The 22,728-nt window shown below is 46.3% G+C and overlaps 2 protein-coding genes across 2 annotated transcripts in view; both read right to left on the minus strand.

The window, feature by feature from the left end:
- The window catches only part of SORCS3 (sortilin related VPS10 domain containing receptor 3), a 481,074-nt gene extending 470,262 nt beyond the window's left edge, over positions 1–10,812 (minus strand). The window contains exon 1 of the mRNA XM_073354429.2: positions 9,976–10,812. Within this exon, the coding sequence (XP_073210530.2) occupies positions 9,976–10,797 (822 nt within the window). The 5' untranslated portion in view covers positions 10,798–10,812. The remainder of the gene's footprint in view (positions 1–9,975) is intronic.
- CFAP58 (cilia and flagella associated protein 58) overlaps positions 1–22,728 on the minus strand; it is a 450,541-nt gene that overhangs the window by 153,773 nt on the left and 274,040 nt on the right. The window lies entirely within an intron of this gene.

The raw sequence follows: 22,728 nt of genomic DNA on the forward strand, positions 1-22,728 counted from the left end.
CCAATTTAACTAGATCAATTTTAAAATTATTTTAGTTGAAGCAGTGCAACTTTCTAGTACAGACAGTCTTATTCTGCCCACTCTTGGTTCCACTTTTCATCCTTGTTTTCCCCTCCTTCCTTCTCCCCTTTTCACTCAATCTCTTGTAAGTGGAACACAAGCTCAACACTTGAGTGAGTTTAAAACTGTATTAGAATAAGCTATATTTTTCTGGGAAGTAGTGAGGTCCAGTGGGTAAGGAACTGGTGTGGGAGACCTGGGTTCTGTTGCTGGCTCTGCCATTGGCCAGCGAGGTGAGGCTTGAGCAAGTCACTTTGCCACAGTGTGCCTGTTTCCCCATCTGTAAAATGCGGGAAAATGCCACTGACTTTCCTTTGTAACGAGTTTTGAGATCTGTGGATGAAAAGGACCATAAAAGAGCTAAATTTTATTTCTGCAGTATTTTCTATCACCTCTAAAGTGCTGGACTGGCAGCCAAGACCAACCGGGAGTGGTTCAAAGGGACCTCACCCCCGCATTAGAGGCACCCTTTGTGAAGTGTGCCTTTAAATGTTTATCTTTGTGTTCAAGGAGCCCCACAAAAACCCCTTCGGTGCATGTGGCAAGCATGGGTACAAATGACAATGGTTCTCGGTGCTTTCGCTATTGCTTAAAGCCCTGCTGGAGCCTCCCTTCAGACACAGCTGATGTCAAGTGGCCAGTTCCATCCGTTGCTTTCTTTTCCCTTAGGCAATGAGATGTTCCAAGGGCTCCACCATGTATGAGCATTAGCGACCGCGCAGCACTGTTTCCAAGAGTAATACGATAATGCTTTATATTCATACAGCCCCTTCCATCTGACACTCTCACGTTGCTTTACAAACAATAGGAAACTAATTCATTTCAGTCTGGCAAGAGCCCTGTGCGGGAGGGAATTAGCATCCTTTTGCAGAGGGGGAACTGGGCCACCAGAGACGGAGTGACTGGAATTGAACGCAGATCTCCCACCGCCCACACCAGTGTTTTAACCACAAGGCCCAGCCTGAGTTAGTAGTAGTATTCCCCTGGTTGAATTACGATGAGGTAATGAGCTTCTGCCTCCCCGGATTCCCTCTGCAGTTTCAAGTGGATGTGAGTAATTCCAGTCTTAGTCCTTGATCCCATCCCAACCCCCACCCTGGCCTGGTCTACACTGGCAATGGCATGTAGGGTATGGGTAGCTACATGCCACAGTGAAAGGCAGGCTGTGTCCACACTGCTGCATGTAATCACATGTGCCAGTGACCGGCAGCAGGGAAAGGCTCTGGCAGCAAGAGCAGCTGGAGTCTCTCCCCCTGGTGGTCAAAGGCTTCGGCAGCAAGGAAGCAGCGGGAAACTACCCTGCTAAAAATAGCGGTGTGGATGGGAGATGAACCACTTGGGTGCACAGTGAGCCATGTAAGGTACGTATCCTATGGACCTACGCAGTGCCTTACCATCTACGCTGCTATTTATACCCGTGCTAGGGGGGCGGGCAGCATCCGTACTCAACATGCCGCTGCCAGTGTAGACCTGCCCTCAGAGGGAAGGGGAGCGGAATGCTACAGACAGGAGAGGCTTGTGTAATGACCCCATCTTGGACAGCACACTGGGGATTGAACCAGAGTCCTCCAGAGCTAAAAGCGTGAGTAGCTACAGCGTGAGCTGAAGTCCCCTGACTCCTAGGCTGTGTGGACCAGGAACAGAGGCAGACCTATAACACACACTCACCAGTGGGTTACACTTGCACAGAAGAGGGGCTAGACCAGGAGTGATGGGAAGTGCAGAGGAAGTGACCAGCAGTGACACTCAGCAAAGAAGCGAGGGTGAAGGTTAAGAATCTTTCTGCCTGCCGGGAAGAGACAAAGGAGTACATTTCAGGGAGCCAGGAGAGTATGTGGGTCAGAGGGTCCTCACTTGATTGATAGCAGGGGGAGGAGGGTTACAGGCTGGCATGAAGGAGTGAGAATGAGCTGACTTCACTGCTCCAGTCTAGGACTGGGAGATTTGCCTCCCCTGCTCCAAGAGTTAACCGCATCCCTTTTCCAATCCAATCACAGGCAGCTGCTGTGGAGATGCTAGGGATTTTGCAGGCAGAGGGTTCAGGCTAGAGGTGAGGGTTGTGGTCAGCAGCAACAGATGAGCCTCCCAAGCAACCAAGATCCTATCTCCAGGCTCAGGCAGTAATTAAAGAGAAACCAAAGGGGAAAAGAGAGCAGAAGCAACAGTAGAATGGGTCCTAGATGGAAGCATAAAGCATTCGATTATGGCATGGGCTAAGACTATTCACCTCACTGTGTAAAGGAAGCCTCTTACAGCTGGAGTTGCACTGAGTCAACGATGCCAAGTGAATTTCCACTATTAATATTTTAGCAACATCCATCTTCCATAATGTATTTTACAGCCCCCTCTGCCCCCCTCCCCATTTGTGCAGCATTTCACTTTATTTTATTAAATGTCCACACTCCCTCTAGTGTTAGACTCCCCACTGGATGTGCTTTCAAGCTGCAGAACCCGAGATCTCTCATTTCCAAAGCTTTTGCCCCGAGGTTATATGGGGTCATGTTAGAGCTAATTAAAAGCAATGCTATTTTGGGCAACGAAGCCCCATGATGCTTTTAAGATCTGTCTGGCTGGTGTTTCTGTTTCATGTCAAGGGATAAAGGAGAAAACACCCGCAACACTCTTTGGATGTCACTGACCAGGATCATGCTCCAGTTGATTTCAATGGGAGAAGTATCGTGTCCTCAGCCATTTCCGACTAAAAAATTACAAGTGCTGCAATTATTTAACTTCGGCTTTTCTTGGATTCCTTTGTATTCTGGAAGTTTGTTGGCCTATTAAACGGGGAATTGCCCCTAACTTTAGCGTGAACCATTCATCATAGTCATATTTAGCACCCACAGCACCCTTTGGACCCGTGTTACAAACATTAGCCAATTAATTAATCCTCACATTATCCCTGACTATAATATTAATATCCCCCTTTTTCTAGATGGGGAAACTGAAGCAGAAAGAAAGGCTGGGATTTTCAAAAGAACCAAAGGGAGTTAGGGTTTGGGTACTTATGTCCCTGGAATATCCTCAGAAAATCCCAGATTCAAAGTCAGTGCCTGCATTAGATCCCAGCGACCGGGTTCCCAGTTCTCTGATCAAGCCACTATAATTTCATTATTCCCTGGTAGACTAGTGCATTAAGGTAAAGTGTGGTTCAGTATTTTATTAAAGGGATGCTATCAAACCTTTAAAAGCAAATGTTAAAACAGGGCCCTGACATGCTATGACCCCACACACGACCCTGTTGTGACACTGCAGGAGAATCAAAAAGTAAAAGGGACTATAAACTAAACGTGAGACTGACCAGGCTAGTTTCACCATCCCAGCTGAAAAAGTAATCAATCGGATAAAATCATGACAAGTAAAATAGGACAACATAGACAAGGATTATTTTAAAATCACAGTTATGTAATCACATCCTCTTTGTACAGGTTCTCTGCATGTATTTTTCTTCCCAATTGCACTGTTTGTTTCTGCAACACTAAAGCCATAAAGCAAAACAAAATCTAACTACTGTGAGAGGATTTTCTTTTTATTAAAATCATCTCTCCGATGCATCCAGTTGTTATTTGGTTGATCTGTGTCAGCGACAGGGAACCTAATGCCAGATGATGCTGAACCAGCTGTCAGTTTGGGACCTCGAGTGGCGATTTGGACTTTGTGAAAGTCAGAGTCAGCTCTGGTGGGATGGGGGCATATTAGAACAGAGATCCTGGACAGGGAAGAGGAGTAAAAGGGGAGAATGCCATACACCCTTACAGTGCTGTACATCAGCTGGTTACCTGACATGGGAGTTGAGCACACTCCGTACTCGCGGGATCGGGGCTCTAAGTAATTAATAACGTAGGGCCAAATTCTCCAGCAAAGCTAAATGTCTCCAGCAAAGCTAAAGTTAAAGGAAAGTGCCGTGCTTGGAAGGGAACAGAATCCTTCCCTACCCACAATATAGGGCACAGGACACCTGTGCAATTTGACCTCAGCTACCACTAATGATACATCCTCTTGCATTCAACCCCTCTGTGGAGTTGCAATCCAGTGGACCTGGAAAGTTCACAAACCCACTGGCCATGTGTCCCTTCCCCTGCCCACCCAGGAACCCCTGCAGAGAAAGCCACTGCAGAACTCAGCTGCATAGCCTCCAGTGATCCTCGGGTTCTCTCCCTCATCTTCAGCTTCACTGCTAGGAACTATCCCAGGCCAGATCCTCAGCCGGTGTAAACTGGCCTAGCTCCAACAACTTCAATGGAGGTATTTCTGCCACACTGTAGATCTGCTACAGTCACAGGATTTGACCCATAATGCTTTCCGACCCACAATCACTGCGAGTTAACTAATCCTGACAACTCAAGGCAGGCCTAACCTGGATCTTTAAACCCAAACACGACTAATTTTAAACCTGACCAGATCCCAACCTGCCCCTACAATTTGGGCTTAGATCTAAAACCAGAACTGGCCTGGTATCAGTTTGAGATCCTTATGCACTTTCTTGTCATTTTACCACCCCCATACCAGAAGCCAACCTCTAGCTTGGCTTCAAACCCAAACCTACTCCAGATCTACTTCCACATGCTACCTCCACTTACAACAGACACTTCCATCCCCCATTTTACAGATAAGTCAGCTGAGGCACAAAGATCTTACATGGCCTGATCCTGCAAATCTCCCACTGACTGCCAGATTGGGTCCCATGTACTTTACTCAAAGTCATACAATAAGTAACTGGGTAGAGCCAGGATTAGAACTCAGGATCCTTTGTTCCTCATGCTGCATTCTAACCGTTAGATTTCAACGCTTCCCAGATGTTACTGCAGTATTATTACCCAAAATCTCTACCTATTAATCCAGTTATAATCCTGATCACTTGATCTGATTTATTTTCCCGTTGCCTAGAATATGGGATATACCTGCCTCCACCTCACCGCCTGGGGAGAACTCCCCTGCCTACCATCCATTCTCTACCCAACTTAAACCAACTTCCAAGTCTTCTTTTCTTGCAAGTAGATGACTCTTCTCCTTAAACACACAGTTGGTTTGGTTTCCATTTAAGTTGGTGCAAAATCTTGGGTACAAATCATAGTCCCCATCCTGCATTCCTTGTGCACCCAAAACTTTTGGGCTATACCCTGAAACTTACTGCAACCAGAAAACTGAAAACGATCGGTTCACTCTTCAACCGTGAGCTGTGATAGCAGCTGTGGCCTGTGACTTTTAGCAGGGTTGTGGGGCAAGAGCATCTGCAGTCTTGAATGGGTTCAGAGGCAACACATAAGGAATGCAGCAGCAAACCCCTTAAAGTTTCTTTCCATGAGATATCAATCCAATTTTTCAATGAAACCAGCCTGGAGATAAGTAATTGGAAGGAAGTATCCTCAGGCTCTTTTCTCATGCCCTGGCAACATAACACAAACCTCAAAAACAATTACACCATGTCAGCATTCCATTTTTAGTTCTCCACCCCCCTTGAAATATTAATTAAAAACTTATTTTTTTCTGGCAAAGTCCCAGAGAATGATTTTTGTGCCAGACTTCATTATTAGGCATGGTAGGGAAGGGAAATGCATTAAGATATTGTGACACAGAAGCTGATTCCAGTTGTGATGAGACTACCATCTATAGCCAAAAACTATTTGAAAAAAAAATCTGGGTAGCACAGCAATTAAAATATCTCCCAAGTGCAGTACAATTAATCTGGCCACTCCGTCACTATCTTGCATGTTATAAGTAAATATTTTAGAATGCAACCCAAGTGGAGCACTTGCCAGCCAAAGCCTGCATTTCCTGACTAAAAATCCTTTCTCAGCAGAGCTATCCATTTGGAATTATAAATATTTCTCTCTCATGTTCTCCCCACCACATAATGCATTGTTAGGCACCTTAATTAAAAGCCACCTGGCACATATTACAGCCACCAGGCTCCCCCTGCTTGTAATTCACCATTGTGAAGGTGAGCAATATCTCGATGACAAACAATTTGTATGTTAGCAGTTTGGCAATCTCATCAGATTATTGCCAAAGGCATTTGTTAGAGTCACTCCCGAGAAAGGGCTGACAGCAATGCAAGTTTTTATACCACTTTCCTTTCACTGAGTCATTTGTCAGCCCACTGAGCAGGAGGCTTCATTTGCACAAGGAGAGGGAAAGAATTCTGGTGCTTCTGTGTATACACATGATCCAAAGGGGTCTGTTCTCCCCCTGCCTCCAGATCTTTTTGTGGAACTTGCATCTACATGAGCCAGAGAAGACAAAGAATTAAAAGGACTTCTGGGCCATTTACTCCAATCACTTGCAGTAGTTTCCGCTACACTAACCCCCCAAACAGGGCCTGCTACCAGTAAGGACAGCTATATTTTGTGCTATAGCATGAAGTCAGGGTATCTCAATGGATAATTGATATTTGTAATGTTTTCTGAGAAAAAAAAGAAAAAATACTTTAAAATATTAAGTTTCCAATTCTTCTGTTTGTGAAGAAAACCCCTTCTGAACATGAACTGCTGCAGTGCAGTCTTTGTTAGTCTGCAAACGAAATGAAAAAGTAACTCTAAAGGAGGTGTAAACTGCCACATTCATCTCAGACTGGGTGTTAACTCTGAAACCTAGTGGTGGAAGTCCCAGCAACTATTTCAATTGTGATAATTTCAGGAGAGACATCCACTGAGGTTTATTTTATTCAGCATGGCTGGTTGGAATAATCTCAAAGGCTCCTCTATAGAACTAAGGTGGCAAGGTTTAAAGACTCAAATCATCAAACTTTCTGTGGAACAGTTGAGCTCCCCAGAATAGAACTCTGGGTGGGGCGAGGAGAGTTAGAAAAATCCAGCAGATAAAGTGATTTCCACAGGTAGGAGGAAGTTTGTAGGGAGTGGAAACTCTGGAGCAATGAAAACTCTCAGGCAGATGGGGAGTAGTTAAAAAAAAGAGAGAGAGAGAAAAGATGGAGCGACATAATGAGTTTAAAGGATACAAATACTCAACTAACAACATATCCGTGTCCTGTGTATGTTCCCAGTGGATTTCCTTTAAAATAAAAAGCCTGTGGATTTTCCAAAAATGATCCCAACAGATTTTAGCAAAATTTCTCCTGAGTTTCCAAAAGCCTTTCCAATGAGCTTTTTCTTCCGGTCTACAGCTGTATTACTCATCCCTACAGTGAGGCAGCCTCAGTAACTTCTCTCAATAAATTGTTCTCTAGGGTAACCCAATTTACCGATAGAAGTGTCTGCCTTATGTCCAATATAAAATCCTCCCTTTTTTTAAGTTCAGTCACTTATGTCACGCCAAGCCACTCTTAATGGATGTGCGTAGAGAGTCTGCAACCCCCCCTTTGCATCAATAATGTTTTGCATTTCCACAGCAATTGCCATCAAAGGATCTCTGTGTTTTATAAACAGAAATTAATTCTACTCCACAACACCTCTTTTGTGGGAGGTAAGTAGCATGACCCGGATTCTACAGGGAAGGTGAGTCAGAGAAATGTTAATAGTCTTGCCTAAGGTCACACGAGGCGGGGCAAGAACAAAAGCCAGATCTCCTGACTCCCAGCCCTTTACTTCTATCTCAAGGCCACCCTTTCTGAATCATATACATATGCCCTCCTCACTGCCCCAAGACTTCCAGCATAATGATGGGACATGAGTTAATATCCTCCATGTATTTCTAATTTCCTTTCCTGCGGTTCTACCTCTACTGCCAGTTAAGAAAATATGTGATTCAAGGTTTTAGATTGGGCATCATTGTAGTCTTGGTGATCAGAGATATCATAACCCTTAGCCCTAATCTCAGCCAAACCACTGTTTCATTGTGTGACCTTGGGAAAATTGCTTGACCTCCTCGTACCAGATTCAACCCAACTGGAAAATTGGGTAAATGCAGGACTGCAGTACAATATCAGGCACGGCATCTGCCTCTCCCAGATAATACATGAAAGTACCTCCATACACTGTCAAGTTCAAGTATGTAACTTTCCCTGTAGACTCGCACAATACACTGCCTTAAAAACAAATAATAATGAATGACAAACTACAGTATGTATTCTCCAAAAGGGACAGTGAAGAAAACCGAGTCTCTAAGTACCAAACCTCAGATTTGACAAATCATGGCATGAGAACACTATTATTTATTAGCATGCTTGCTTGTCACTCCCACATATACCACTCAGTTATTCTCTTCAATAAATACAGCCACAAAAGTAGCCAAAAGGTTTCCATACACAGTGTCATGACAGAGGCAAAACCTTAGTGAAAAGCCCTGAACAATCTGACAGTCTTTAATTTATTAGCCTTATCAGTGACCTGAATTTAAAACATAAATAAAGCTGCTTTTTTAAATGACACATTTCTACAAAAGAGAGATATAAGCAAAGGAGATTTTTAAAATCCCTTTCTGAAATGCACCTTGAAAAAACCTTTATTACCAGAGTGTCTGGAGAATGAGTCCCCTTTGCTAGTTTAATAAGAATTACAAATAACTATTAGGAATCCATATGCTAGCTCCTTTTCCTGAGTCTCCTTCAATTCAGCACTGAAATGAAAACAAGAAACAGGGCTTATAGGCTCTTTTTTTTTCACTACATTCCTCCATACATTTTTAAAGAAACATACGGACAGTGTAATGCTAAAATATACCATATGCAGCTTTCAATGAATATTTGTTTTCATCTTAAGTGATTGTGGAATTCATGTCTAGCAAACACAGCTACCTTTAAAAACTGAATAAATCTAGGTAACATCTAGATAGCTGTCAGCATGATTAGGTAAGTAAAAATAAATAACAATGAGATAAAACTTCCATTCAGAAAAGCATAGAGAGATGGCTGAATTGTACATTGCCTAGATAGGCAGGCCCCAAATGATCATTCAACCCCAGGTGTAATACAATTTTCAGATCTGGACATTCCACTTTATACTTCTAATTGCGTCGTGCACATTTCCAATATAGGCAAAACAGTACAAGAGGTATTTTCAAGGCAGCGACGAGCTGTAATAATCAGAATAATGGGCACATTGTCACCCTATATCAGGGTTTCCTGAACCCTTGAAATTATGCCCGCTTTCAGGCTTTATGGCGCAGTGGAAATAGTATGTCTTATATCAGGTTAAAATAAAATTGAAATTCCCTTATGGCTGTCCTGGGAGTATAATAAAGCATGGAGCTAGATAGGGTAGCAGTTGCTAACATAACAATGTTCCTTTCACCGCTCTATCCAGCAGGCAGACACTGGGCACAGATGCTCTTCAAGAGCGCCGCCTTTTGACACAAACCGGGCCCAGCAAGTCTCCAGCACAAACTTTCACTGGTGCCTGAACTAATTTTTAAATTGGTCGTTTATTGACTTGGGGGAAGGAATGATATGCAATTGATTTTTTTTTTTAATTCTGCTTCACCTTCTTTGCTCCTCTTTCGAACCCATTAAGCAGCGTGTGTTTCTACTGCTTAATGAATGAATATGAGCTGCCTTGCCTCTAACAGGCAGAGCACACAACCTCAGAGGTTTTGTTTTGGGGGTTGTTGTTTTTTCCTGCACATCATTCATTTTCCCGCACAGACCCATTGAGGCATTTCAAGGTACATGTTATATATATAAAGAGAAACAGCAGAAGGAGAATCAATGGACAGATGCCGGGGAAGCCACGCAAAGGAGGAGTCTCTCTCTCCTCCCTGTGGAGAGGGGAGGGAAATTGGGTTCAAAACAAATCCTCCGGTCTAACTTCCCGGAGCTCAGACCCGGTGCTTTTCGTGCTGTCTAGTCAGGATGAACACTGGGTGTCTCTCTTTTCTCCCCACTCCCTTGTGCGAGGGAGGCCGCAGCTCTTTCAGACAAACTCCCCGGGACGCGCCTGAACCCAGAGCAGAGCCGGAGCAGCCGAGCTCTGTGCACACAGACACATTCCCCTGCCCGGCCCCGCATCGCCCCCGCGTACTCACGCTGCTGTTGTGGCCCGACCAGTGCACCATGGCTTGGTTGTGCGCCGAGTCCCCGGTCAGGGCGAAGGTGGTGCTGGTCAATTGCAGCTCCTCGCCTGCGCGCATCTTGGTCACTTTCCCTTCCTCCTTGGAGCCTCTGGCTTGAGCCCGAGTCACTTTCTGTCCGTCCGCCCAAGGGCTGCCCCCTCCTGCCTGGCCACGGCCAGGGGCGAAAAGTTGGGGGGCCCCGCTGCTCCTCCTCGCCCTGGGCAGCAGGGGGTGGGAGCTCGTCACTTTGCCCACCGAGCCGCCTGCCTCCTGGGCATCTCCGGGCGGCAGCAGGAGCGTCTCCTCCCGGCCATAGGCTCCGCTCCCCTTCGCCATCCCCAAGCGCTGCGGAGCCGGGGGATTCCCGGGCGCCTCCCCAGCCCAGCCATCCCCCTTCGCCCCGCTCCGGGGAGCCTCCCCGGCGCCCCGCGACCCCTCCGCCGCTCCCGCTGCCGGCTGGCCCCTTCCCCAGCCCCGGTCCTCTTCCAGCACCACAACCGGCGCCTCGTCCTCTTCGTCCGCGGCCCCCCATCCTCCGCCGGGCTGCCCCTCCGGCCGGGCTGCTTCCCTGGCGAGTCCCCCGTCCCTGCCCCCCGGCCAGCGCAATAATCCCCGCGGCGGCAGCTCCGGCTGCTGTTCCAGCCGCGAGGAGGGCGAAGAAGGAGCAGAGGATGAGGAGGAGCAGGACCTGCAAGTTATTTCGGCGTCGGTGAGACAGCAAGCGAAGAGCAAAAGCCATGTCCAGGCGAGCAGCGCGATGGAGCAGGCTGGGTACCAGCCAGTGCCCCTCTCCATGCCTCGCCGACGGAGTTGGGGAGTTTGGGGCGGGGGGGGTTTCTTAAGGGGAGGGGGACTGGGTTAGCCGTAGTAGGATTTGTAAAGGCTCCTCTCTTTCCCCTTCTCAGCCTCGGAAACGGTGACCAGGAGGGAGGGGGAAAAAAACCCCAACTCTCTCCCCGGTAGTTGGATCTTGTTCTTTACTGTTGGTGGGATTTTTTTTTTTTTTTTTTGAAAAGTGCTTTTCAGTGAAACTGTTCACGTTCAAGGATTTGATCAAGTGAGAGGGTTACACCACACGGGGGAGGAGCCGAGGCGCCCTCGCCAAGTGCCGCGGCTGAAATATACTAGCCATTCACCAACCACGCTGCTGCGTTTCCACGGGAATGGGGGGGCGCAGAATATTGGGGCGGGGGGGGGAGACGCCTAGAATAAAATAACTAGAGAAGGACTGCCTAGCAGTTCTCCGTGTGTGTGTGTGTCTGTGTGCGTAAAACACACAAACACTCACAGGTCAGGAGAAATGCTGGGAGATCCTTCCCTAGCTATTCTGTACGTACACCCACAGACAACCAACAGTGTTATAGAAGGATCACCCAATATAGCTCCACGGACAGGCAGACAGACATCGGGACACAGGGACAGACCGAGAGCGAGCGAACCTGTGTATCGGCACAACACAAAAGCGCTACAGAAGGATCCCTCCGGATTGCTCCTGACGTGAGTGTGTGTGTCTATCTCCACACACACAAAATAGTTACAGAAAGATCGCCCGGTATTTTTCCATGGATAGACCCACAGACTGTGTGTGTGAGAGAGAGACAGACAGACACACATCAGGTCACACACACACGGTCTGTCAGTCTACCTATGGAGAAATATACAGCAGAATACCTGGGGGCACAACGCAACACATCTGTCGGGGGATCACCCCAGTTTAGTATTTCCCCAAACCTCTGTGTCTGTGCGTGTAAGAAAAAGCCATAGGAAGATCAACCCAAGTATTTCTCCTGACATACAACAGAGGGTGAAACAAAATACCTTTGTCTGCGTGTGTCCAGGATAACCTGATGTGTGCGTGCCAGAACACCTCTGTGTGGACACGAAGATCAGCCAGTGTCGCTTCTGAGGCGTGAGTGAGAGAGAGAGTCGGTATTTCTTGAGAAAGGTACGGACCCTGTGTGTGTAAAGCAAAAACAGCTTTGGGAAGATAAGCCAGCCTTACTCCTGAAATACTGGGGCGCCAGGGAGCAGGGGAGGGAATTATTTTGATCAGAAAGCAAGAGAGCCGAAGAAAGCCCAGAGTCGCATTCCCCTCGGCTTGTGCCGGGCAGGCCGGGGGAAGACAAAACCTCGGCCCTAGCCAGGACGCCCACTTTCTGTGTCTCTCTCCGGGAATTCAAAGCGATGGCTCACGGCAGCAGCCTCGCAAACTGGGCACCGCGTGCGCCCTTGGGGCCTGCTGGGGGGGGTTGGTTTTCGTTTCCCCCCCATCCCCAAGTCAACTCAGGTGGCAGGGTGGGGTGCTACAGGGGGTCCGGCCCGATCGGCTGGGCTTCTGCGAGAGTGTGGTGGGAAGGGAAGCCGAGGGAGGGACGTCTCGGCTGTCCACACGCATTTGCGGGTCACTACGGTCACATTCACACGTCTCCAGGTCCGCTCGGGGCAGTTAAGAACACGACGGACTCCAAAGACAGGTGGACACTTTCCGCTCCGATTTCCTCCCTGATCTCCCCCTCCCGCTTTTCTCTGTATTTACTAGGACGGTGTCAATCCGTTTTGTGATAATCACTGCATCCCGCTGCAGATCGGAGCCTTCCTTTGCCCATCCCTCTCTCTCTTTTGATCCCGGGATCGCTTATTCCGCATGTCGCTGCTGTCTGCCCCCGTACACGGGGCAGGCAGCCACCGGCAGCCGCTGTCCCGCCGCAAGGAGGGGAAGCCTAAGTTTTCTTTTGATCGCCTGACATCTGGAGTCAAACAGGAGAGTGGACGGGGCCGAGAGGAAGGGAGGGGAATTGTGGGGAAGGGGGAATCTGGGGAGGAAGAAGGATCTGGGGAAGGCTCTGTGGTTGCTGGATTTTGACTAACCGAAAAGGGCTTGGAGCTGGGAGGGGGATTTGGGGGTCTCCCTCGGGCTGACACCAACACAGGAAAGAGACAGGGAAGCCAAGCAACTAATCTGGATGCCACCGGTTTCTAATGGCAGTGTAGACAAACCCTCAGGCTCTGGAGCTGCGGATGTGGGGGGGTTGCTTTCCCCCCTCCCCGCCCCCCTTGCTTTGCAATTTCCAGGAGAACTACTCCGGCCGGGGAGCGGGGGCAGAGGGAGAGAACCATTAACTTTTGCAATAGAAAAAGAAAAGGAGGACTTGTGGCACCTTAGAGACTAACAAATTTATCTGAGCATAAGCTTTCGTGAGCTGCAGCTCACTGCATGCATCCGATGAAGTGAGCTGTAGCCCACAAAAGCTCATGCTCAAATAAATGGGTTCGTCTCTAAGGTGCCACGAGTCCTCCTGTTCTTTTCGCGAATACAGGCTGCTACTCTGAAACCTGTCAACAGAAAAAGAGAGACATTAAGGTCTGGCTCCTGCCAATGGGGATGCAGGACTGTGCCTCTAGTGGTTAAAATCACACGACACAACTCCCTACCTCCCCTAGCCAGTCCCATTACCCGGGCTGTCCGCCGCAGTCGTGTAACACAACGACTCCTCTTGGACAGGGTAGCAACATGCCCCTACTGGGAGCAAGGAGGGAAAGGCTCCGTGACTGTGGATTTCCCTGTTTGCAGCGTTGGCGGAGCCACCTTGTCTCTCCGAACATTTCCCCTGCCAGAGACGTGTAATCTGTGGAGGAAGAGGAAACCTGGCAACGCTAATGAGATTATTTCACTGTTGCCACTCTCTGGCCTCTGGAACTGGCCACCGGGGTGAAGAGGGAAACTCGTGGGGCAAGGGTGAAATTGACAGTTGTACCCACTGGTTACCCAGCCTGGTTAGTCTCTAAGGTGCCACAAGTCCTCCTTTTCTTCCAGCCTATTAAGACTCCCTGCTGTCAGCCTTGGAAACAACAACTCTGGAAACATTATATATATATTTGTAAACACAGTGACAGTTATTTTAATTAATGTGGAATCCCAATAAGTGGGAGTTGGGGGTGAGGCGGTAGTCAAACAAATCAACTTCCAACCCTGCTATTTTGGGTTTGGGTTCTATTAGGTTTCAAAGCTCAGAGCCAAAATGTTTAGGAGCTGACACTTTACTTGAGTGGGAGCAGAGAGATACCAAAGCAATAGGTGCCTTAGATGGAATTTATATATAAGCACACACAGGACATTGTATATGTGGGATCACATATCTATACACTCTCTACACACTCTTTTGTGAGATCTCAAAAGATGCTACAGCAGGAGGAAAAGGAGCTCTCTAAAAATCAATCCATCATTTCCAGGTGCAGTGGGTGAGTAGTATATCAGCAGTCTGTTCCATGTGGTATCATAGAATATCAGGGTTGGAAGGGACCTCAGGAGGTCATCTAGTCCAACCCCCTGCTCAAAGCAGGACCAATCCCCAAGACATCCGTACACATGATTATGTGAATTTCCCTGTTCTCCCGTTCCTCCCATTTCTGGTAGAAATTAACTGTACCATTCACATTAGTTCCAAACCAAAAAGGAACAATGCAGGGAACCATCACCACCACAAAGGGAAATGGGGCTAACACCCTGAAATGGGGACACAGATCAGTCATGCAGTCAGAGAATCAGGATTGCCTCGGGGTTTTGCAAATTCTTTTGGGCCAATGCTTGCTTCTTCCTCTCTGCTTCTTTTGCATTGTGCACTAAATTAAAGACCCCTGTCAACCTAAATATCTTCCTTCCAGAGACTATGAACAGAACATTCAAAAGCCACCATTAGAGTTTGGTTAGCTACTTACAGCCCATAGATCATCCCTTTTACCCTGTTCGAGAATTATCCAGGAACAGATTTTGATTTAATTTATTACAGACTTGCTCATCATTTTAAACTGTTAAACAAAATGGTCATAAAATCTATTCCTCATTCATGTTATGACTGATCTGACATGGGCCCAGATGCTCAAAGGTATTTAGCTACCTAATTCCCATTGAACTGCATGGGCCTTGGGTGCCTAAATACCTTTGAAGATCTGGGCCCAACTGCTCCCTAACTTGATGATGAACATGCATAAACCGGAGGGAAAGGTGTTCAGAACCTGAGACAAGTAGATGGTTCCGACACAAAACCTTGTGAAAAGGTGTTTCCTCAAGTATCCAAGAGATCTTCACTGTCTAGGAGCATTCTTGCAGATTAAAATGTTACTTGTACAAATGTTGTGAGACATGAATTAGACGGGATGTGAACACCGTCAAGGTGAATCTGTAGTTTTCATTCAAATAAGTGCTCAAATACTTTTTTTTTTTTTTTGCACATTCTCCCAGCTCTGGTAACCGTTCTCTGTTACTGCTCGAGCCCCAGTGAGGTTAATTAAATAGAAACCACAGCTCACATAAGGCTAGATTTTCAGAGCTCAGAGCCCGATTTTTCAAGTGGTCAGAGCTCATCAGTTGGTAGAGTTTCAAGAGAGCTCAACTCCCATTTAGGCACCTAGATAAGGACCAGATTTTCGAAATAAAATCTGGAAAATGTGGTCTCTAGTGTCTCTTCTGCCGCTGTTAAATCACACTCATTGACACAGGGATGCTCTGTTGGGGACCTTGTGACTATACAGAACCTCATTAAAATCACCTCTTTGTCAACTCCCTAATCCCTTGACTCTGAAGAAGAGCGTAATAATAACTCCACTGTGAGAGTAAGAAAAAGTGATTGCGTGCTCTTGAGTTTTAGGACTGTATGAACAAGGGAGAGTATGTGTGGGACATTGCTCTCTACTGGGTGGATTGAGAACTGCTTAATTGTGTACTTCCGTACTGCTAAGAAAGATTCTCTGTTAGCTCAAGTGGCAGAATTTTGCTTTAGGAGCAAGAGTATCTGGATTCTAACCCTGCTGTTGTTGGAAGTTCTGAGTGGCCATAGAGCACAGCATCGCAACTACGAAGATTTGTCCTAATATATTTCCAAGAATAGAAACTGAATAATCCTACCCAATATCCATTACTATCTTATTTAATCCCTGGAATAATCCATTATAATGTGGTTTAATCCCCAACCAGCTGCAAATATCCATTCAAAGAAGCAGGAGCTGGTGCTAAGATTCTGTTAGCCCATGTTGATTTTTAATTGATCGCTTAGCGTTGTAAGGCTCCCAGATGCTGTGGCAACAGGCACCAACGCTGATTTCTAAGTGTGCGTGTGTTCTGAAAGGCAAATGAAAAGCCCACATTCATGAGAGTGGAACATGCTTATAAACAAGTGGGATCTGAGTTCCGTTAAGGAAATCCTGAAGAAAGTTGCAGGTTTTTGTTTTTTTGGTGAGGGGAGTTTCAGGAAAGGAAAGGGAGATTCGAGTGATGCCTCCTGGTTCAAAGTAAGTAATAAATAAAGAGACACCTATGCTGCGTCATGACCTAGCCCTAATCAACCATATTCCATGACTTCACTGTATTGCTTGTGTCTGAAGTAGGGTCAGATTCTACTGCAGTCAGGTCACTAAAAGTTTTGCCATTTCTTCAATAGAAGCAGCAGCATATACTTGGACTGTAAAATGTGTGGAGAAAGGATTATATATGCCCCTCTGCTTCACAGAGCACAGCACATGCTCAAAGGCCAGATATTTTCAAGTATTCAGCATCAACAGTTTGGGACAGATTATTTATTTATTTGTTTATTTATTTATTTATTAGAAAGAAAACTCAGCTCCTAATTAGGAACCCAAAGCAATGGGGCCACATTTTCAAGAGCTCACCATGGTTTTGTAAACCTAGCCCTGAGGGTCACCAAGGAAGCTGCTGAGTTCTGAGTGTTCCAAGATCCAGGCCGTATTTAGGTCCCTAAATGGGAGCAGAGCTCCTTTGAAAAGTTGGCACCAAGTGTGCCAGGTATAATGGAGAGAGACATAATCATGGCTTAAAATTTATAATATCCAGGAATATGACAAGTAATGAAATGTTCCCTCTGGAGAAAAATCGGATTGCCTATCTAGTATGAATTTTCATTTAACACTGGGCGTGAAGCACTTCTGCAGTATTTAGGTGGACTGTATCATTTTATGGATAATTTAAGATTAAAAGCCTGACATTCAAAGGGTCCACTCATAGCTGACTGTGGGAATGGGACTGAGTGGTTTAGTAAATACGTCATGTTCTATTAAATCACCTACATGTTTCTGATCACTTAAAGTCAGATTCTGCTACTCTGACATATGGCCAGCAGTACCTTACTATGCAGGAAGTTCTAGTGAAACCGAGCTCTTGAAACCAGTGTGCCATTCATTACACTACTTCCCCACAGAACAGAGAGTCACATTCAAGGTTTCAGTCCCTGTCTTCAAGGTGCTCAATGGTAGGAGCCAAGAGTACCTAAAAGGTCACCCGACCCTCAGGAAAAGGATTGTGGCACAGCCCATCTCCAGGGTAAAATTCATCGGGACAGGAGATAGAACTTTCTCAGGGTCCAGTCCCAGACTGTGGAATGAACTCCCCTAGGAGCTAAGGACCATCCAAAACCTCAGCACCTTCAGAGCTAAGTGGACTTCTTCAACTTGAAGTTCTTATATCAAGACTGGATGTCTCTGTCTAAAAACGATACTCTAACTCAGCCAGAAGTTATGGGCTTGATACAGAAATCACTGGGTGAAGTTTTATGGCCTGTGTTATGCAGAATATCAGATTTTTCTGGCTTGAAAATCTATCTATCCATGGTGGCCTTAAATGGTTTCATAATGTGGACCACATTTTAATGGATAATCTCAGAGGTCCATCTCCCCTCCCATTCACAATCACACAACAGCTCTGTGGCAAGCAAACTCAGTACTTATATGGCAAAGTCATAGGAGGAAGGTAATGTCATTTTAGCTGTCTTTTAATGCAACTTCACACCTGCCGACAAGATATTACAAGGATAACAGAAACATGGTGGAAGAGTAGTCATGACTGGAGTATAGTATTGAAGGGTATGTGCTGTTCAGGACAGACAGAAATAAAGGCAAAGGTGGTGGAGTAACTTTGTATATTAATGATGAGGAAGACTAAAGAAATTAGAAGTGACAGAATGTATAAGACAGAGTCTGTTTGGGCCAAAATCACTTTGGGGAAGAAAGCTACTAGAGGCTCCCCTGGGATAGTGCTTGGGGTGTGCTACAGACCACCAGGATCCAATTTGAATAGGGATAGAGACCACCCTAATGTTTTTAAAGAAATAAATACTACTGGGAATTGTGTAATTATGAGAGACTTTAACTTCCCAGATATGGATTGGAGGACAAATGCTACTAATAATAGTAGTGCCCAGATTTTTCTGGGTGGGATAGCTGACAGATTTCTTCACCAAATAGTTGCAGAAGCAACAAGAGGTAAGGCCATTTTAGATTTGGTATTAGTGAGTAGTGAGGACCCCATAAAAGAACTGGTTGTAGAGAACAACCTTGGTTCGAGCAATCATGAGCTATTTCAGTTAAACTAAATGGAAGGATAAACAAAACTAGATCTTCAACCAGGGTCCTTGATTTCAAAAGCGTTAACTTTAACTTTAAAAAAACTAAAGGAATTAGTTGGGGAAGTGGACTGGACTGAAGAACTCAAGGATCTGAATGTGGAGGAGGCTTGGAGTTACTTTAAGTCAAAGATGCAGAAGCTCTCTGAAGCCTGCATCCCAAGCAAGGGGGAAAAATCCCAAACTGGAGGAGCAACATCTCGAACAGGTGATTAATAGAAAGCAGAACGCCTACAAGGGATAAAGTGAGAACTGCCAAAAGCCAAGCCAAGTTGGACCTTGCAAAGGGAATTACAATCAATAGTAAAAGGTTCTCTAGCCATATAAATAAGGAGAAAACAAGGAAAGAAGAAGTGGGACCGCAAAACACTGAGGATGGGGTGGAAATTAAAGATTATCTAGGCATGGCCCAACACCTAAACAAATACTTTGCCTCAGTTTTAAACGAGGCTAATGAAGAGCTTAGGGGTAGTGGCAGGGTGGCTAATGGAAACAAGGATATGGAGACAGAAATTACCACATCTGAAGTGGAAGTCAGATGTGGTACCACAGTTGAGTTGGAAGTCAAACTCAAACATCTTAATAGGACTAAATCAGGGGTCCCAGATAATCTCCATCCAAGAATATTAAAGGAAATAGCACATGAAATTGCACATTCAAATAGCAAGGATTTTTAATGAAGCTGTAAACTCAGGGGTTGTACCCTATGATTGGAGAATTGCTAATATAGTTCCTATTTTTAAAAAAAGGGAAAAAACGTGATCTGGGAAACTACAGGCCTGTTAGTTCGACCTCAATTGTATGCAAGGTCTTGGAACAAATTTTGAAAGAGAAAGTAGTTAAGGACATAGAGGTGAATGGTAATTGGGATAAAATACAACATGGTTTTACAAAAGGTATATCATGCAAGACCAACCTGATCTCCTTCTTTAAGAAGATAACTGATTTTTTAGACAAAAGAAATGCAGTAGATCTAATTTACCTGGACTTCAGTAAGGTATTTTATACAGTTCCACATGGGAAATTATTTGTTAAATTGGAGAAGGTGGGGTTTAATAAGAAAATTGAAAGGTGGATAAGGAACTGGTTAAAGGGGAGACTACAACAGGTCATACTGAAAGGTGAACTGTCAGGCTGGAGGGAGGTTACTAGTGGAGTTCCTCAGGGATCTATCTTGGGGTCAATCTTATTAAACATTTTTATTACTGACCTTGGCACAAAAAGTACAAAAGCACAAAAAAGTAGGAGTGCGCTAATAAAATTTGCAGATGACCCAAAGTTGGGAGGTATTGCCAATATGGAGGAAGACAGGAATATCATACGAGAAGATCTGGGTGACCTTGTAAACTGGAGTAATAGAAATTGGGTGAAATGTAATAGTGGAAAGTACAAGGTCATGCATTTAGGGACTAACAACAAGAATTTTTGCTATAAACTGGGGATTTATCTGTTGGAGTGACAGAGGAGGAGAAAGACCTCGCTGTATTGGTTGATCACAGAATGTTTATGAGCCATCAGTGTGATGCAGCCGTGAAAAAAAGGTTATTGCAATCCTAGGATGCATCAAGCCAATTATTTCCAGTAGAGATAGGGAAGTGTTAGTACCATTATGCAAGGCACTGGTGAGACCTCAGCTGGAATACTGTGTGCAATTCTGCTCTCCCATGTTTAAGAAAGATGACTTCAAACTGGAACAGATGCAGAGAAGGGCTACTAGGATGATCTGAGGAATGGAAAACCTACCTTATGAGAGGAGACTCAAAGAGCTTGGCTTGTTTAGCCTAACCAAAAGAAGGCTGAGGGGAAGTATGATTGCTCTCTATAAATATATCAGAGGGATAAATACCCAGGAGGGAGAGGAGTTATTTAAGTTAAGCGCCTATGTGGACACCAGAACAAATGGCTATAAACTGGTCATCAACAAGTTTAAGCTTGAAATTAGGCGAAGCTTTCTAGCCATCTGAGGAGTGAAGCTCTGGAGCAGCCTTCCAAGGGGATCAGTGGGGGCAAAAAACTTAACTGGCTTCAAGATGAGTTTAATACATTTATGGAGGGAATGGTATGATGGGACTGCCTATGACGGCATGTGGCCCATCGGTGACCGCCAGTAGAAAAAATCCCCAGTGGCCGGTGATGGGACATTAGATGGGACTCTGAGTTACTACAGAGAATTCTTTCCCAGGTGTCTGCCTAGTGGGTCTTGCCCACATGCTCAGGGGCGCTATGGCTAAAGGGGGTGCTGTGTGGCAGCACAGAGGGGTGCACTGCTGGTATAGAGTGAGAAACTGTTCCCAGCTGGCGAGAGAGTGCTGCATGGGGGGCGCCCCGATTTCACCCTGCTTCCTCCCGGTGGAGGAATATGGGGCAGGGGGACAAGTGGTGACTCACAGATACTGCTCACACACACCCCCATGTTCCTCCATGCCCCCTAGGGGGCTATAAGGAGGGGAACAATGGGGGAGCAAGGAGCAACACCAAGCGCTCCATGCATCCAGGTCACTTTCCCCACCTGGGCTGTGCTGTGAGGTGAGCATCAGGAGCTGCTGCTCTGCTGCACTCCCCTTATGCAGCCCAGGTGGGGAACGTGACCCAGATGCAGGGAGCCCTGACATCGCTCCTCGCTCCTCCTCTCACATCCCCCTGAGGGGGGAGGAGCAGCGTTCGAAGGGTGGAGTGAGCAGCAATGCCAGTTGCTCCATGCATCCAGGCCAGTGTCCCCACGTGGGTGCAGGAGGGAGGTGCAGGGGTTAGGGGTGCAGGAGCACGGCACAGAGGTTAGGGGTGCAGGGGTTGGGTGGCAGGGGTTAGAGGCACAGAGGGCACAGTACAGCGGTTGGAGCAAAGTGGAGTGGGGAGCCTGGGGAGGCACCCACAGGGGCCAGGGTCAATGCGGACAGTGCCATCCTCATGGGGGCCAGAGGCACCAAAATACAAATTCACTCAGGGTTCCATTTTCCCTCGGGCCAGCCCTGGTCTAACTCATCACCATGTTTGGGCTCAGGAAGGAATTTCCCCCTGGGTCAGATTGGCAGAAACCTTGGAGGTTTTTCACCTTCTCTGCAGCATGGGGCAGGGGTCACTTGCAGGTTTAAACTAGTATAAATGTGAATTCTTTGTAACTTGCAGCCTTTAAATCATGATTTGAGGACCTCAGTAACTCAGCCAGAGGTTAGCACGTACTACGGGAGTGGGAGGGTGAAACTCTGTTGCCTGTGATGTGCAGGAGATCCGACTAGATGATCACGATTGTCCCGTCTGACAAAGCCTCTGAGGAAGAGCCCGCTGTTCACAGTCCACCCCAAGTGGAATGCTAGTGACCCACAGATCACAGGGAACCTCTTCTCTGATCCATCTGTCAGGCAACAAGACACCACAGTAGACAGAGAGAAAAGGAGCCAAAGACAGGAAAGGAAGGAAAAACCCCCCATGAGATGCATTTTTCAAGTCCACAGCCACCATGCACAACCAGAAAGATGGTTTTGAGAGGATGGAGCTGCTGTGACCACTGAAGCACCTCATTACAGGTGAGTAAAGCATTTTCACGGCTCCAAATCCTCATCCACTTTCCCCGCCTCATTGTCCCCACTGAAGAAAGTCTTTCCCCTGCCCCCACACAACCTAAGATGGGCTTAAAAGGGAAACAACAAGTTGTTTTGTTTCCTAGTCTCTAGTGCAGCTAAATTCAAAGCAACGGTTCTCTGTGAAAGCAGAATTACTTAATAAATTAGAGAGAAACACATCCAGCTGGGACCCCTGCTTGTGATGGTGGAGTCTGCCAAGCAACCGCACTCGGCCTGCCACTGCTCTGTGCTCTTTTGTCTCATGCAATAAACACAGCCTTTTAAGACTCTCACCTAAAGTTATTTCTTTTCTGGATCTTAAGAATAGCACCATAGAAAAGACACGTTGCACTCCAGCAGGTCAGGACTTTGTACCTGTCAGTTAGAGCAGCGGGGAGCATGTTTACTGGGGAGAAAGAAAAGAAAAGGAATTAATTAAAAAAACATAGCAACAGGCTGCTGACCGGAGGCAGGAGTCATGTCCCCTGCCCAACCCTGATAATCCCCATTGCTCCCGGGGTCAGATTCGATAGCAACAAAACCAATAAAGTCTCAGACATGCTCCTCACAGGGGTCTGGTTTAATTAAGCCCCACACAAATGGTTTTCAAACAATTCTAGAGGAAACTCTTCCCATTCCAACTAGTAGAGAGGGTCGGGAATTTTTTGACAACTTTTTTGTGGTAACATGGACATCACAGAGCACTGCAACCCCAGTGGATGCAGATTGCTTGAGCTCTGGAGAGGCCCATGGGGAAA

The sequence above is a fragment of the Lepidochelys kempii genome, chromosome 7, assembly GCF_965140285.1.
Source record: "Lepidochelys kempii isolate rLepKem1 chromosome 7, rLepKem1.hap1, whole genome shotgun sequence".
In the NCBI taxonomy this organism is placed as follows: domain Eukaryota; kingdom Metazoa; phylum Chordata; order Testudines; family Cheloniidae; genus Lepidochelys; species Lepidochelys kempii.